The sequence below is a fragment of the Ptychodera flava genome, chromosome 20, assembly GCF_041260155.1.
Source record: "Ptychodera flava strain L36383 chromosome 20, AS_Pfla_20210202, whole genome shotgun sequence".
NCBI classification, from domain to species: domain Eukaryota; kingdom Metazoa; phylum Hemichordata; class Enteropneusta; family Ptychoderidae; genus Ptychodera; species Ptychodera flava.
The window spans coordinates 10,524,144-10,542,361 of NC_091947.1; the positions used below are offsets into that span (position 1 = coordinate 10,524,144).

At 38.7% G+C, this 18,218-nt stretch overlaps 2 protein-coding genes across 2 annotated transcripts; both read left to right on the forward strand.

Moving 5' to 3' along the window:
- Positions 1–1,865: 1,865 nt before the first annotated feature.
- On the forward strand, positions 1,866–6,575 carry LOC139119996 (carbohydrate sulfotransferase 11-like). The gene is made up of 3 exons (XM_070683978.1): positions 1,866–2,385; positions 2,998–3,110; positions 3,891–6,575. The coding sequence occupies exons 1-3, from the start codon at positions 2,259–2,261 to the stop codon at positions 4,737–4,739; spliced, it is 1,089 nt and encodes a 362-aa protein (XP_070540079.1). The 5' UTR covers positions 1,866–2,258; the 3' UTR covers positions 4,740–6,575.
- A 1,195-nt stretch (positions 6,576–7,770) lies between these two features.
- LOC139119998 (carbohydrate sulfotransferase 11-like) lies at positions 7,771–17,661 on the forward strand. The gene is made up of 3 exons (XM_070683983.1): positions 7,771–7,918; positions 12,518–12,642; positions 13,844–17,661. The coding sequence occupies exons 1-3, from the start codon at positions 7,840–7,842 to the stop codon at positions 14,723–14,725; spliced, it is 1,086 nt and encodes a 361-aa protein (XP_070540084.1). The 5' UTR covers positions 7,771–7,839; the 3' UTR covers positions 14,726–17,661.
- Positions 17,662–18,218: the final 557 nt, after the last annotated feature.

Here is an 18,218-nt window from a genome sequence, read left to right on the forward strand (position 1 = left end):
TTCAGCCGTGCCTGATGAGGATGCTATGATGGCGCGACAGGTTGTTCGAATTTTGAGAAGCTACCGGTATTATGTCAGCTGCAAATTTTTGCATTAGTTTTATCATTTTGCTTTCAAACTTATACGCTTATTACTTAATGTAAATAATGTAAATGTACTTCCTTAAGGATGTGCACTATAAAATTCAGCCCGTACAAGATCCGGATTAAAATTACAGTAAGCCTTCAATGTCTTATTGAAATAAAGTAACAGTCTAAATGTGTATGGTCGACCTTTGACCGGAACATCATGTACAAGTTTGAACAAAATAAATAGTACACTTGTGGCATACATGACAATTGTGAAAACTGCGCGTATGTCATAGTTGAATCTTCACAGAAACTCTATGTTGACTGTTATACATTTTGAACACGTGTCACTGAATGGCCCGACCCGACTTCGATGTTGTGTGATGGCCAGTTTTTGACAATGGAGATAAGGCCTATGTAGATATAAAATGGAGTGAAAACTCGTAACTTTGCTTGCCCCATTATTCTGTCAACAAATTTTGTTGTGATGTCAGTGACGTGATAAAAGGCTGTTTCAGCTTTTTCATTCGATACGTAGAATTCAAACAATATCTGAGACAGCCAGGCAAGATGTTTCTAAACCAACGATAAACAAGAAGATTAAAGGTATACAGTCACCTGTAATCTACATATGCCCATATATGGTCAAAGGGGCGTCCCTTGGTATTCAAAATGCCCATGTGAGGACGCTGTTTTAAAAAGCGGCCATCCGTTTAAAATTTGTGATTGGTTAGATTTTCTCTTTCCATGGTAACTGTTTCAAAATTGGAACAGGTGACAGTATACCTTTAAGTTCGAGTTGTGGTTCTTCAGTACAGAGAAGCGGCATCTGACCACTGATCTCATGAAATACTAACTAGAGTGTACCCCACAAGAGATATTTGCCAGGCGAATGCTAGAATAAAAACGTAGAGTTTAAAACTTGGAAGGACCATTTAATAAAATGTTTATGTTCCTTGTTGGTAGCTTCAAATTTTGCTACAGGCTGCACAGAACGGATCAGCGAAAATTGTCTTTGCAATTACCTTTCCAGACAGAATAGACAGGGAAAGCAGTGTCATAATCTCTGAAATATCTTCCAGAAATATGATGGCATGGCTTGGACCATCAAACTGCAAACTTCCGTGTAAAGAATAGTGGGGGGTTTGTTCGTTGCTCATTGTGTCATTCATCGACTGCAGGCATATTAAAAGACGTTCTTTACATTTTTTTAAAGTCATGAGTTATGTACAGCGGCTGTTCCTTTTGATATTTCCACTGTCTTTGTCCTAGAAAACAAGTACACACACTTGGTCTTCACCTTGAAGTTTGCTGTAATACAAAATATTGCCTTCCACACAGACACATCGTGAACAACATGACGTTGGACAAATGAATTTCTAGTCCGGACAAGAATTCAGTCTTCAATAATAGAAATCGGACATTACACAAATGCAGGCTGTGTTGACAAGTTGAATACTGGGTACTTTGACATGATTTCTGACGTAGAGCAAGAAATTGTGTTTCAAGCAGAAAAACAAGATGGACAGCACATAAAAAATACGGCTATATTGGAACTTATAGCTGTGATACTTTTCACAACATAAGGCATTATCTCAAAATTAAGCTCGTAAGAAGGATGCTGCCAAATAGTTGCTGTATGGAACGTCTCTAAAATGGCATCTTCAATTATAATACTAATATTACATGGAGTCTGTGAAAAGACATGATGTAATCTTCGAGTGAAGGTATAGTTGCAATCGGTACATTGTCCTGCACCGTTTGTGTATATGCGAGCATTCTGAATTGCGTGGCCTGGGAACGATGTAATTTCTATTGTACACTCTAGGTGCAGGTGATGTCATGTTGGAACGACACAACGCCACCTCTCCCTTCAAGCATGAGTGAACAGAACATCCTTTACGAATAAGTTGCACCGAGGCCAGTTTTGTTCTATAACATGGACCCTAGACCCAAGACACATGATAGAGGACCAAGTTAATTATTCACGTAGCGATAGCTGCAGTTTGGTCCTCGTTGACTGCCGTAATAACATGCCTCGGAGTTGGCTCTCTCTCTCAAAACAGGGGATTTTAATTACACCTTCTGCTCTCGGTCGATATAACTTGACTATTGGTCTGCCAAGTGAAGTACCTAACATCCCTTAAGAATAAGTTGCGTGGAAGCCATTTTATTGAACATCATGGATCCATGTCCACGAGGAAGTTTGCGAGTTTAAAAGGTGCAAACTCTTTTCTAAATATGCACAGGAGACGCTCATGGACTTTGGCTGTATGTCTTTTGGCCGTCGGCGGTGTTGCCATCATGAAATATCTCGGTGAGTGGGTCGAAATCCTGTGCATTCTACTAGTATCGATTGTGCATTCGATGTTTAAAGTCTACGACTTCTTCAGAATGTTCTTCGTTGTCTCTCCAGAGATACGAATCATGATCTTACGAAAATCGAAAACTCATCAGTGGAATGACCATGGCACACGATATTTACATATATGTAATTGTTGACGAAGGTAGCTGCAGTGTGGTCCTCATGCCTTGCCGTTATGCCATGCCTCGGGGACGAGTCTGCTTCTAAAAAATGGTTACAACTTCTCTCGGTCGATATCACTTGACTTGTTGGTCTGCCCAAGTGAAGTATTATTACGCCGATAATACGGCTTCATCTGGAGCATGTTACTGCTGAGAACGACTTCAACGAGTGCTTGCACTTCACATCTATTATTCGCCGAGTGGCGAAGAATCTACAGTTGATCATTGTAGTTCGAGTCACTCTGTCATGTTTTATAACCATTGTAGGAAAAGGGGGTTATTGTTGAAAACGGACAAGAATGAACTTTGCCTTGCTTTCAGACGTAATTAACTGGCTGATCGATTCGTGGGAAATGGCTTCAGGGCCAAGCATTGAGGCAATATCGATTTGTTTTCCTTGCAGGTATAGTCACTTTGACAGTGCGAAGAACGGGGCCACTTCGGGAATTACACGCAGAGAGCGAAGAGCGTCGAGTTGAAAATGTAGAGAAGACACTTCCAAAAGTCGAAGTCAAGGTGGTCTATTTTTGCAAAAAGTCTATTAATCCGATGATAAAATACGATTAATATATGATGTAAATTACACACATTAATATCTATTCACTTTCTGATATTCTCATTGAACTGTGGATGGCTGTAACTTTTGATAATACCTTCATTATCATTGTTCTATAAAAAGAACACCCTCCGAAGACGAGGCTCGTCTTCGCGTAATATGTTAAATCACAGAGAAACATGGACCAGAGTCGCAACGCTTGCATGCCTTTTGTTCCATGGTCGTCTCGGTAGACTATTGGCTTTTCATATTAAAATGAACTTCAAAGGTGTTAAACTTTTTGGAGGCTTTATTTGTGCTTGATAATTACACGAGATTATGCGAAAAGTACGACGAGATGGCATCGTACTGCCAGTCGCGTAGCAACCATAGTTAGCCTACTTTGAGAGCTCTCAGGCCAGAAACACTGCTTCACGCCAATCAAAACATAACACGCCAGCAGTTTCATAAACATGTCCTTCCTTGACGCACGTGTAAAAGACGGTATGACTGACCGTAAACCATTGAGTAAAACCAGACAGTATCGATAAAAGACTTTCAAATTTGGTTCAAACACACTCATTATATATTCATAAAAATAGGCCTATGAAAGGAATTTTTAAAACGGTAAAACTCACTTTCCTGAAGCTCAAAACACTCCCGTTTTCGCCAGCACGTCAATTCCGCTCATCATCACACGACAACAACAACACAAATTTTGCCGAACATACTTTCGCTTAACACTTTTGTTATTTGTATAGGAGGGGATGTCTAAAATTCAAGAAAGGCGATTACGGACAATCTTCAACGTGTGCGAAGAGCATAAAAACGACGAAAACAGTAAAATCTACCATCGCCCGACAATAATGGACAGCAATGGCGTGTTCTATGACGATGAGTATAAGATGTTATTTTGTCTGGCACCGAGGACCGGTGCTAGTATCGTTAAAAATAGACTGTCATCATCGAAGGGACGAATGGCAGTCAAGGGTCGTGAAGTACAAAAAGGTCAGTTTTTCACGATGAAAAGACTGAGCTTGGAGCAGAAACAGAAACGATGGCGGAGCTATACGACTTTTCTGTTCGTCCGTCATCCATTTCATCGCATTCTGTCAGCTTACAGGAATAAATTTGAGCCCCCAGGGTCGAATTCGTACATGAGGAATTATGGACGGCGAATCATCGCCCGATATCGACCAAACGCTGCTGTAGAGAGTATCAGGAGTGGGAGAACACCGTCATTTCAGGAATTCGTCCAATATTTGCTTGATCCTCTCAACCAAAACGATTTCGACGGACACTGGGATTTTATGCATAAATTGTGCGCTGTCTGTGAGCATGCCTACCACTTTGTCGGCCATTTTGAAAATATAGAAGAAGAGATGGACTACCTGTTATCTTCAATGGCGGGAAAAGAACACTTTCATTCTCCACACGATGATCACATGAACGACACTACAAAAACGGACGTGTATCTAAAATACTTTTCGCAACTTCCCGAAGAGGATATTATCAGACTTTATAAACTCTATAAAATGGATTTTGAGATGTTTGGATATTCCCTTCCACTTGAATTACTTAATGTCGGCATAAAGAATTTTATACCGTAGCGTAAACAATGACATAAAACTTCAGTTATCGAGATTCGATGGTCATAAGAAAGAGGCTTTTTACAACTTGGAAATTTTTCGAACAGTTTTAGGATGTGCACCATAACTTGCCAATGAGTTGATTTCAATAATTAAGTTACAAAGTCAAATATAAGTTACATTTTAGCGCCTTTTTCACTCGCTTACCTTGGCAAAGGTCTTACAGTATTAGTATAAAGGAAGAAGTTGAAATTTCTGTACCCTGGGTTCTTGCTTAGAACGCAGAGGGAATTTCTGACCTGTTTCCATGCTTCTGGTTCTTTCAAAGATCTTTGAGAAACATGTCAATGATTATATTGGTGTAATTCATGTCTTTCATAAAGGAAAGAATTTGTCCATTTTCAAAATTTCCGATGCTGTACCAATATATACAAGGGTTTCTCAGAGTAGTATCCGTTGGCCTGTTTTTCCATATTGTTCCTTAACCGTTTACCAATCATCCTATTGAAACGTGTGCCGGTGACTCTACGCTTTGACACTAGCCTTGGATTCTGCAAAAGGAAAACTCAGACAGAAATTGAAAAAAAAACTGAAATGATGAATCATTTAGAAATTGATGCATGCAAAATAAAACTGTTATAAATACAAGCAAAACAAAGACTATGCTTATAACCACACACCAGAGATAGTCACGTTTACCGAGAATTAAATACACTTCCGGCATTGTTAAATTGGTCAGGATACTAGCCCTGCATTCTGTAAATGAAGAGATAATTTTGGGAGTTGTCGTTGATTAACTCTTGAACTGGAAGTCAAATACTGATTCACTTTCGGTAAAGTTTGATTCACGTATTTCATTACTCAGGTATAAAGCATAACATCATCATCATCATCATCATCATCATCATCATTTTATTGTCATATTTAAGTTAATTGTGGGCTGCTGTCCAATAAATGATTATCGAGATTCGATGGTCACAAAATTAGTGGCTTTTTACAACTTTGAAATTTTCCGAACGGTTATACCATTAAGCACTAGACGAACATGACTTATAAATCCTAAAAACTTTTCTGTTCTGCCTATTGGTACCTTATGTTACCTTATGTATATTCTGAACGCAGGCTCTTCAGTATAGTGCCTCTATGTTCAGCGCTGAGTCACAAATTGATAGTGTACCCATGTCTAGACCTGTATAATTCATATAAGGTTTAGCATAGATGTATTTCATTGGCTAATTTTTAAGTTATTGACGGTGCTTGAACCATAACTGATGATGCGCTGACGATTTCTTCAGGGCGGTGTACGGGGAAATGTAAACAAGATGTAGAAACGCGCGCTGCTTGCTAGGATGCACCAATTATATAACTGCCCTAGTTCCTTTTTAAAATTTTTGCGAATTATACCTTTGCCTGATAGAATTATATACAAAAATATGCGTTGCGTGTTTAAATCCTTGAAATGTCTGGTACCATCGTGTATGGCGAAATGCTTCAATTTGTCAATCAGCGTCATAGCAGCCAGTGTGACTAGAGCGACCTCTCGAAATAAGGTAGATGTACCCGGCTGGAGCCTACTTAATGTTTTTAAAATGCATGGTCAATACAAGGCGCTATGGAGTTGAAAACAAAAGTAAATCCTCCGAGACACTTGTCCCTTTTAAATGCCCTTGTGTAAAACATTGTGAAGAATTTGAACGTTGTCTTTCGTAGTTGTTGAGTTGTTATGTTTGTCTTTTAACCTGTTTTATGTGACTGTTGTACTTTGGATTTGTTAATCTTGAGGGCCCAGGGGAGAGAAACTATATTTAGAGTTTACCAGGCTTCTGTCATTAAATAAAGTCAACTAAAATTCAAATAAATCGTAAAATGACATTTATAAGTATTGTGGGGAGAAGGTATCCGTATTTTTACATATGAGTGATGTCGAAGGCATGTTTTGTTCGAGCATTGTCAATAACCAACGACAGTATGTTTCAGATAGAATACTAGTATGATAGTTGAGCAGTGTGCTCTATTTACATTAGTTCATGGTGTTCTTCAAAGCGACAGGTTTTTTTCCACTCCACGATGTTCCGCAAAAATAAGGGAGTAAGGAAATATTTTAGTTACCAGGGCCGAGTATGGACCCTCAAATTTTCCTTGTGAATCTGCTAAAATTATCGACCCACTAACCTCTCGATGACACTACCTTTAAGAAACTTATAAAAGATCCATAAACCTCCCGGCCGCCATATTTTTATGCTGTTGTTCTTTGAATTAATTACAATCTATACAGTATGTTGCTGTGTGTGTGTGTATGTATGTATACACATAAATATATATATATATATATATATATATATATATATATATATATATATATATATAGGGTTATATATAGTTATATAGAACATACATATATAGTATTATACATATATAGGATTATATATATATATATATATATATATATATATATATATATATATATATATATATATATATATATATATATATATATAATCCTGCTTAAATAACGTGATGATTTTCCCGTTACCTTCAGACGTAGATAAATTTCAAGTCTGCGGCCTGCTTGTAGATAAGCCAAGCGACTGGGGCCAGTCTAAGATAAGCCATAAACTTGACATTATACAGTTTGTATCTTGTCCCGAAAAGGCATATGAGACTCTGACCTCTCCACTTTACCTGGGGCTTGTGTCACGTCATTTTCATGTTCTTGTCTTAGTTACTTTGGTTGGGATGTTCCATCGTCAGTGGCGCGGAAGACTATCTATTGGCTACCACTGTTTTCAAAGATGTACAGATGTCTCGTTTCAGCAGCAGGTCGTAGTATCAAGGAAGTGTCTAGTCATGATTAATTTATTTTCAATTTCATAGCCTAGCCAGGAAAATGATCCACTTTAAGTGTGGGTTATAAAAGGTGAATGACCTCACATCACTCTCTAAGATTCAAGCACAATTATATAATATATACTTCTGTATGGTACCACACTCGTGCCTGATCACTATGCTGCGACCCCTGTCCGAAGAATGTGATGTTCTGTCGATTGTTGTATCTTACGAGTTGTCTGTGGAGCTTTGTTGACCGACCTCGGCGACACCAGACTGCCAGGGATCAACGCCAATGGCGTACAGACGTACAGTATTTTTCGTCTCTCTTTGTGGTGTTGTGGCGATATTGAGTCTCGCCCAGTACTACGGAGGTAAGTAGATAACGTTTGCATCACTTAAGCGTTTTGAAGATTAGCTTTAACAGCTAGACTTTGATAGGTTCCACTTTACACGTACAAATGATGTATACAGCGTATACCCACGGTCACTCCTTCGGTGGACGGACAGTGAGACCTACACAGCAAGCCATCGACGCTCCCACAGAACGCCCCTTCATACAAATGATAGCAAAATAGGGAAAACAAAAAGACAAGCAAACAAACAAACAAACAAATAAGTCGATGTCTAGATATCGAAAGATAAAATGAAGCTCAACTAAATCCGATGAATCACGCGGTCCTCGTGGAGGAACTGTAGTTGAACCTTCCTTTCCCCTGCAGTTGCTATTGGAGGCTGCACGTCACTTCGCCCCAACGCCTGTCTCCTGAAGTAAACTGTTTGATTTCTTGGAACTACGCCTTCAAATGCGCTAAATGGCATAGCGCACGCTGATGGTCATACATGGTATATGTTATTAATATTTTCGTTTGGTTGCTATCGTTTGGTAGCTCATATTATAGTACTTTATGACCAAGATCCTAAAACGGATGAGATTTCAACAAAGTTTAACTGTAATTACTATCACAGATGTAGTACTAAACACACGTGGAATCACGATGCTTTGGTACATCTCTTATGCACCCTATTTTTCTGTATGTAAAAATACTCTTGTTGATAAATACCAGTGCGTATTCCACATAAAAGCTGCATGGACAGGTCGTTTAATGGATGTTTAACAATATTCCAGTACTTAATAAAACTTCCAATCGTACGTCGCAAAACAAGTAGTGACAAAATATGTTCCTCATCCATAATGACATCTGGGTCGTCGAAACTTTGAAAGTAGAAATTGCGAAACTCGGCCATGTTGGTTGGTCATCGTTTACATTTAAATCCCCGCAAAGCCCGCACCGTTAATGCAATCATTTGTCATGCTTTTATGTAGTCCATGTACGACAAATTTATTCGTTTGATTCTTAAGGAGACAGGTAGAGTCGGATAGCCTGGGAAAGTCATCTTCGTACGAACCAAAATTAAAACAACAGTAGCCTACTGTCCGGCTTTTATCCGGCTTTGTTCACTGACCATTGAAACTGATCACGGGTCCCAGAGACCTCATACCAAATCGATCGACCAACTTAGGTGATTTTTACTCTAGATTATTCAACAACTGTTTGTAGGAAAGACAAAAGAACTAGTAAGAAAACAAAACCATCAAAGATTTCATGCGTACAATTTTCATAAAGCGTCGGAGGTGAACATATCATTTGGGTGCACGAGTTATGAAATTCACCAAAATAGCCAGGACATGTGGAGACCTCAGTTCAAACGATACACGTTCTAAGCTTTCACGCTTAAGTGCAGCTAGACAATAGGACATAGCCCTCGAAACTAAAACTCAGGTTACGATTCGGCATAGGTGCACCTACTAATAAATTTGAGGAGAGTACTGCCTGCCGGGCTTCATTCGCCAATGTTAGGTACGTCTGCAGGAATGATGTGTGTCCACATTAAGAGTCCCTGAGAAACATAGCATTCACTACAAAGACTCCATATCGATTTCACCCAGAGCTGGTTCTTTGGCAAGAAAAAACAGATATGTGAGAGTGTACACTCATGGACAGATTACGTAATGAGACGTAATAGCGACGCATCGCATGAATCTGAAATTGTATATCCAATGCGCATGCGCAAGAGGCATCCTGATCAATTTATTAGTCCCCACGGACACCGTCCGGGGGGACTTATAGGTTTGGTCATGTCCGTGCGTGTGTGCATGCGTCCGTGCGTGCGTGCGTCCGTCTGTGCGTCCGTCCGTTCACGCAGATATCTCAGAGATGCCAGAAGCAATTTCATTCAAACTTGGTACAAGGATTACTTCATATGTCGTACAGATGCACGTCGATTTGTTTTGTGATACGATCCAATATGGCTGCCAGGCGGCCATTTTATTACGATTTTTTCATGTACAGAGCCATAATTCAGGCATGTTTCAACTGATTTTATTCAAAGCTGGTACAAGGACATTGACCAATATCATAGATATGCACGTCAATTCTTTTTATGATACGATCCAATATGGCCGCCGTGCGGCCATTTTGTTACGATTTTTTCATGTACAGAGCCATAACTCAGGCATATCTCAACCGATTTATTCAAAATTGGTACAAGGACATTGACCTATGTCATACATATGCACGTCACTTTGTTTTGTGATACGATCCAATATGGCCGCCAGGCAGCCATTTTATTACGATTTTTTTATGTACAGAGCCATTACTCAGGCATGTTTCTACAGATTTTATTCAAAGTTGATACAAGGACAATGACCTATGTCATAGCTATGCACATCAATTTGTTTTGTGATATGATCCAATATGGCCGCCGTGCGGCCATTTTGTTATGATTTTTTCATGTACAGAGCCATAACTCAGGCATATCTCAACCAATTTTATTCAAACTTGGTACAAGGACATTGACCAATGTCATACATATGCACATTGACTTGTTTTGTGATTCAATCCAATATGGCCGCCATGTGGCCAGTTTATTACGTTTTTTCATGTCCAGAACCATAACTCAGACATGTATCAAGCAAATTTATTCAAAGTTGGTACAAGGAGATTGACCAATGTCATACATATGCATGTAAATTTGTTTTGTGATACGATCCAATATGGCTGCTGTGCGGCCATTTTGTTATGATTTTTTCATGTACAAAGCCATAAGTCAGGCATATTTCAACCAATTTTAATCAAAGTTGGTACAAGGACATTGACCTGTGTCATACATATGCACATTGATTTGTTTTGTGATTCGATCCAATATGGCCACCATGTGGCCATTTTATTACGATTTTTTCATGTCCTGAACTACAACTCAGACAAGTATCAAGCAAATTTATTCAAAAGTATTTTTATCACAGACCTAATGAAGAGGACTCTTTCCTCTCTGAGGACCTGTAATCAAAGCACCCATTACAAGTGGGGACTGTGTCATCAACGATGACTTGTTTTTCATGTCTTCAAGTGCAACACGAATATGTTACAATTAATCATATGATTGGAATTCGTTCCAAAATAGACTGCGTTTTCAGTGTTTTCCTCACCAAGCTTTTTATTTGGAATATACCAAACGTAAGGTATGTCACATTTCACGTAAAGTTTGGCAATATAATATCACAGAACCTGGACGATAATCTACTCCGGCAAACCATAGACCCTCGAGAAAAACGTTTTTCTCTAGGGTCTATGGGCAAACACGATGATTTTTTATGGCAAGCTAGGGAGCGTAACCCAATCAGTTAATTCGATCATTTCAGTCCATATTATAGGGTCCTTTGCTACTTGCACGTATCTAAGACGAGAACATAGTACTAGTGCTTAAATCGATGAAAATATTCGTTGAAACGATGATGTGCAACAAGTTAGAAGATATGGTATCTGTATTCACACGGGTGCAATAATTTTAATTACTGATACATTTGTCTACCTGATCGTTTTGCCAGAAGTAAAGAGACTTCCATATGTCTCCATTTTCCTGAATCGAGGTATAGTTTGGATATCGCATGATTTTGTAGCGCCTAATATCGCATGTTCGAATGAACGGGTGCTTGAACAAACATGATCATTACCGTTCCTACACTGTTAGCACATGCACAGTGCCTGCATTATGACAGTAACAACAATACAAAGCGCTCTTACAATCACGGTAAAGTGTGTATATATATATATATATATATATATATATATATATATATATATATATATATATATATATATATATATATATATATATATATATATATATATATATATATAATCTGCATAATAATCTGGAAAGTGGTCAGCCCAGGCATCCTGAGTTTCATGAAACCGGCAAATTGGTTTCCTCGATGATGCAATCTCAAGTAAATGGCGAGATATGGGTGGGTACGAGCTTTGGTTCATAAATTTTATTTATTTTGCAATTAGTTTTGCGTTTTTTCCAGTCCAATAACCTTAAATTATAGGGTGCCGTCAGAGTCCCTGTCTTGATCCTCCAATATTGTGTCACTGAATAAAATGGTCGGACTTTTCGTACTGAAAATATGCACATTCGATTCATGTGCTGCAGTTTCAGGACGAGATAGTGGCTTTGAATATAGTTCCGCTGAGTCTCCGACACTGGGATGAAACCTTTTCTTTACGTTGTTTGTCACTGACCTGAGCTGGTGTGTAGGAAGGAATGTGAGCACTCGTCTCACATATCTCCGTGTTGAACAATCGCAATGAGTGTCGCTTTAATGAAAAGAACTCTCTTCCTAACAATCAGGAAGCGGATGTTGTTTTACCCAAGTGGGAGGTTAAGGAACTTGTTTCTGAAATTTCCCGTTCTAACATTTGATCGATAACCATGTGCATGTACAATTTATGTTATATATATATATATATATATATATATATATATATATATATATATATATATATATAATATATATATATATATATATATATATAGATATATATATAGATATATAGATATATATAACACATGGACATGCATATACATATCGTATAAAAGTGCGTATCCTTTTGTTGTGTATATTGCAGGTATTTTTCCAGTGTCTTTTGATGTCACTTCACTAAAAGGATTTCATAGCCAAGTAGATCAAGATGTTGCAGTACAAAGGGGAAATTTACAAGAAATTAATGACGTCACGAAGTCAAACACGAAGGTAAACGAGATAGCATTTCGAAGAGCGCCATTTCTTCAAAAGTTAGTCTGCAACGAGGCAGGGTTTTTCAAGTTCAAATCGAACAACAGTTGCACTTTAATGTCGTTCAGAGAATTAATCTCGTGAATTGGTCGCATATTCAATCCCGAAGGCAACGAAGGCCCGGGATTGGCGTGGGTACGTTAGTTCATCCAGTACTATTGCTGTATCGCAGTTCGAAATCCCGCAACATCCCACGTGACTTCCAGAAACATATCGTAGATATTGGAAAGGGTCAAGAATAGTGTGCCTATACATTTTTTCTGTTCTAATGATGCTCTAAAACTACATTCATAAAGCGACTGAAAGTTTTCAACGAATTGGGGCCTGCAAACATGAACGATGTTTTGTTCAGCGACCGGATGTATAAACAGAGACAATAAATTGACCTTTTTAATCTAATAATCCTCTGGTGCTTAATAAGCTCAGAACCCCCATAAATTATACAATTTCTGAAAGCCTAGATATAGGGGAACATTTTGGTAACCAAGTGTCACCATTGTTAACATACTATCACGTGACAGGTAATTGGCATTACCTTTCAAAAATCTGTCCTCTTGACTGAAACTTTCTGGAATGCAAGCTGTCAAACGCGCTTCCAAAAAGTGTCTCAGATTTTTTATATATAGCTTAGTTTTTTTGAGAACAATTTAAAAGAAATCAGCTAGGGTTAAAGTCACCGCTCTGGAAGTTTTTTCTGGCATAAAAGTTATTTTAGAAGGTTTTAAAAAAAATCTGAGACACGCTTTGGAAGATCCTTAGGGCAGCTTGCACTCACATAAATTTCAGTCACATATCTCAAAGCACTTAAACAAAACATAGGAAAGGTTATGCAAATTACCTGTCACGTGATAGTTACACAAACAATGATGACACTATAGTAACCAAAATGTCCTGTATATCTGGGCTTTCCGAAAAGATATAATTTATAGGGTTCTGAGCTTATTAACCACTAGAGAATTGTTCGCTTAAAAAGGTCAATTTCTTGTCTTGGAAGCTTAAATGAATTGATGAATTTTAGGGAGATATTCTGGACCAATGGTGTTAGCTGAGCACATCTTTGAGAAAATATCCCTTAGTAATATATGGGCTATCTAATGCAGAGTTAGTACGCTGTATGCACCCTTTTTTTCAAAATTTTGTTTGTCTCTCACATGTCCAGGTAACAGCGTCTCTGTCTGATGAAGGAAAACCTGACATGGAAAAAATTCAGAAAAGGCGGTTGCACACTCTCACGAAAGCGTGCAACAAAATGAAGAACTCAAAGTACTACCACAAGCCAAATTTGTTCCATAAATATGGGCTGATTTATGACAGCAAACACCAGTTACTCTACTGTCCCGTACCAAAGACCGGGGCAACGAGCTGGAAACGAGTGTTCCTGGTTCTACGAGGAACCTACAGAACCACGGAGGGGTTGCACCACTCTTTAGTACAACATGAGTATCGTTACCCAACTTTAAATTCGGTTGAAGCAAAGCGGAGGACTAAAATGTACAGCTCCTACACCAAGATCATCTTCGCCCGCCATCCTCTTCAGCGCATCTTGTCCGCATATAGAAATAAACTTGAGAGAGCCAACGGTTCTTTCAAGCGCTATGGTACCAGCATAGTCGCCCGATACCGACACAATGCCAGTAACATTCCGGCAACAGGGCGATACGTTGCCCCAACGTTTCACGAATTTGTCAAATATTTGTTGGACCCTACAAACCAAGCGCACCTTAATAGACACTGGGGCTTCATGCACCAAATGTGTGCTGTGTGCGAAACTTACTATGATTTCATCGGCCATTTTGAAAATTTACAAGAGGAAGCAAACTACATTATACACAAGACGGCGGGAAATGAATTTTCCTACCCGGGCTACAGTACGCACGTGACAAACAGTTCGCATACCGATATTTACATGAATTACTTCTCTGAAATTCCCGACCATGACATTGTTCAACTTTACAACAAATTCAAAATGGATTTTGAGGTGTTTGGATATTCATTTCCTCACGAACTGTTGAGAACGGAACAAACCAATGAGATTCACTGAGCCCTTTTCTCCTTTTCTTCATGCATTGGTAATAGGTATAGACGTAGGTGCTTGAACGAAACGTGCGTATATGCTGACAATTCTCGTGTCGACAAGAGCCTTCCGAATAGTCGGTGTTTTCGTAATGAAATATCACCTGCCGACAGTGCTCTCAGTTCACATACAACATCGCCTGTACACTAACACTTTCCAATTCTGATTGGAGCGTCGAAGGCCGCATTTTCCCCTCACATTTTCAATAAATCCATTGATCAGAATTCCCAATCGAAAGCGATGTGAATTATTGGAAAAGTTTAAATTTATCGATTAACGTCTTCAGAGTTGTTCTTCGATAGGCCTATTTACCTGAAAACGTTGAAGAAGTAGCGATAAGGGAATCTGACTGAAATTCGACTGAAAGATGAATTTGAAATTAAAGTTATCCGATAAACTGCAAATGAAATCAAATGTGAATCAGAATCCCATAATTATCTCATTTCCATCCTGATTCAAAATCACAGTCACTGTGTTGACCACCGCATAGTATTCCATCAGGTTTCTGTTGACAACTTCACAACGAAAGTGTCTGGTCCTATCACAAATATTACACAGGCTATGGTGTAAAGTTGTTTTCTTTTCACTCATTTGCACTCTATAGTGGCTGGGCGTTGGTCTGCAAGTTGCCTTGCATTGTATCTGTGCTTGTCGCGATCACAACACCGAACGATCGCATCACTGTTAAACTATCGACTGCATCGTAACAGAGTTTTGCTTGAGTTTTAACATTACTGAAATTCATAGTTAAGACATTATCAATAAGCCAATCGACGAGCGTAAGTCTAGCTGTGTGGGTGTAAATCCTAAGCGTTGTTGGATCGTCATGTTGCTCTTGAAGGTATACTGTCACCTGTTCCAATTTTGCCACAGTTACCACGGAAAAAGAAAATCTAACCAATCACAGATTATAAGCGGGTGGCCGCTTTTTAAAAACAGCGCCCTCACATGGGCATTCCAAGGAACGCCTTTTTACCATATATGGGCATGTTTAGATTACAGGTGACTGTATACCTTTAACTTTTAGGTTTGTTCTCCAGTGCTCTTGCTCTGTCTCTTCCGTTCGTCAATACAACCTGTGTGTTATGTAAATTGATATTGATGATAACTGAATTGTTATTCCGGACTAGAAATCACTAGTTAACATTATCATTGCACACTGCACATACTGCGTCGTGGACTAACAGTTGATTTTGTTATACATTGGGGAAAGAATAGGAAAATCTACGTGTTTTACATGAAAATATTTTTATTTTTAAAGATGCATTTTTCAGGGATTCAGGGCGGTCAAACACTGGCCACAACATTTCTGGAAAAAACGTATCATACATATGAAAGGAACATAAAAGACATCCTCGTTCAAGCAAAAATCAAATGCCAGGTAATGAATGCCTGATTTTTTGGGTTTTTCCTTTCTTTTTTTTACTTCCATGTTTACGAAAGCTTAGGGTCGGCAGGTAAAAGTAGGGTAGGTCGGGTTATCGGAACAGCTCAATTTTTTTTTTCTCGGCCTGAGCTTGTATTCCGCTGTACGTATCACGATTTTGTACTGTGTTTACCTGCCCAGTTTATTTTTTCTCGCATCATTGCAATGACGAAATGCTTTACTATCGATTGGTTTCGGAGCTTGTCCATGACACAGTAAGTGAGGCTATCCACAATTCTCCATGATCTATACACACGGAGATCACTCACTGAACTGAAGCAAATTTCTTCTGTGCACAGAACAACTTGGTCCATCTTTCAAAATTCTGGCAACACAGTTCTGATCATCATAATTTTCTGATTTCTCACTGTGAATAATGAGAAGATCAACCCATTGTCCGCGGAGGAGATAGCAATTTTGTTATTTTGTCGACGTAGATTTTTGACAGCCATACACAATATTTTCAAGGAAACTAAGGGAATAAGTTGCATCTGTTTTGGCAAAAGAAAGGGTATTGATTTTTTTTAATGTTCGTGACAAAGGAAATTTGCATGTCTGACAGGTGGTATGATGAGACCATCTTAGTTGCTGATATCTTTATGACAAGTGTGCAATTTTTAGCACCTCCAAACATCGACCTGTCATTCAATTTACTCTTGAATTTTAAACATAATCAATAATTTTGGAACATAGTTTTAACAAATAATCCTGAACTTAAATTGTAAGTTAAAAATTGTTAAGAAACTGATAAAATTGAAAAAGCCTTTAGCAAAAAATGTCTGAGTGAACAAATCAAGGGGAATTGTGGGTAGCCTCACTTACTGTGCATAATCAGTGCGGCAAAATAAACACCGCCTACCTCTCTTTGAGGGGCGACTTGCAGCGATTTCGAAGCTGTTATCCTATTGGTTGGCTGAATCTTACCAATATAATTAAAACAATACAAATAAACTCCCTAAGTTGCTGTGAATAGTGACAATCGACCAATCAGATATAACCTTGCAAACACGCTGCGAGTCAGCCGCTCTTTGACGGGTGCAAGAAGCTTGGCTCCATCCATAGCAACCCAACTCGAAAGACAGGTGAAGGGTTTTGGATGCCCCGATGCTTGAAATTGATCGAGAGTTGGCCTACCATTTCCTCAACTCTTCTCTCGTCACAAAACGGAATCGACATGACACCTAACATCACAGCACGGGGGAATCATTATTGCAGCGAGAAACATAAAGGAAATATACTGAACTAAAGAACATTGTTTCATTTGGATACTAGTACCTCTGACATTTTCAAGATTTTTCACAGCTCATTTCTTTTTATCCTTGTCGATATGATTTTCGTGTATTTTCTTGTTGTGCCTTGTGCTTGTTCTCTCATTTTTCGATAGATTTGGATTTTTGTCAATTCAGTTGATAATCAACTTGTATCTTGTAGCCGTTTGGTGCTGTTGACAAGAATAAAATGAGACCCAGTAACATGACACCTGAAAAGATGGTCGTATTCATAAACAGGTCTTTCATAGCAAATGTAATCGATAATGAAACTGCTACTTTGGAGAGGAGCGACACAGTACACTTCTCTAAACAGGAAAGTTTTTAACATACGCACACACTTGCCCCTTTATAACTTTTAACAAGTCTTCTAAATCAAAAGTAAATATTAGGGGCAGCAATACAAAGTGAAAATCACCTTCAATTTACCAATATTTGAAATTAAAAATGGTCGCTGTACCATACTCAATGGGAAAAATTCAATTGGTGATTTAAGAAAACAAGTAACTGAATCCCCCCCCCCCCCCCCCCCCCCCCAAATTACTTGGCAGGTTTCAAAACGGGTCCACACCAGAAAACGTTTGATTTCAATGAGAAGCACAACTGGTAATTGCTTTGATAATTTTGCATGTTGGTTTGTTTTTAGTCCTTCACTCCTGTAATATTTGTGAAACATTGCCCAACGCTGACCAACTTGAGGGCGTGTTCATTTCAACAGATGCGCTGGAAGAGCTCTCTCTTTCCCTCTTCATAGCCAACCACCTGT

Coding starts and splice junctions, on each gene's coding strand:
- LOC139119998 (XM_070683983.1), top strand. CDS start 7,840: ATGGCGTACAGACGTACAGTATTTTTCGTCTCTCTTTGTGGTGTTGTG. Junction 7,919..12,517: donor TCTCGCCCAGTACTACGGAG/GTAAGTAGATAA, acceptor TGTATATTGCAG/GTATTTTTCCAGTGTCTTTT. Junction 12,643..13,843: donor TCACGAAGTCAAACACGAAG/GTAAACGAGATA, acceptor TCACATGTCCAG/GTAACAGCGTCTCTGTCTGA.
- LOC139119996 (XM_070683978.1), top strand. CDS start 2,259: ATGTCCACGAGGAAGTTTGCGAGTTTAAAAGGTGCAAACTCTTTTCTA. Junction 2,386..2,997: donor TGCCATCATGAAATATCTCG/GTGAGTGGGTCG, acceptor TTTTCCTTGCAG/GTATAGTCACTTTGACAGTG. Junction 3,111..3,890: donor TTCCAAAAGTCGAAGTCAAG/GTGGTCTATTTT, acceptor TTATTTGTATAG/GAGGGGATGTCTAAAATTCA.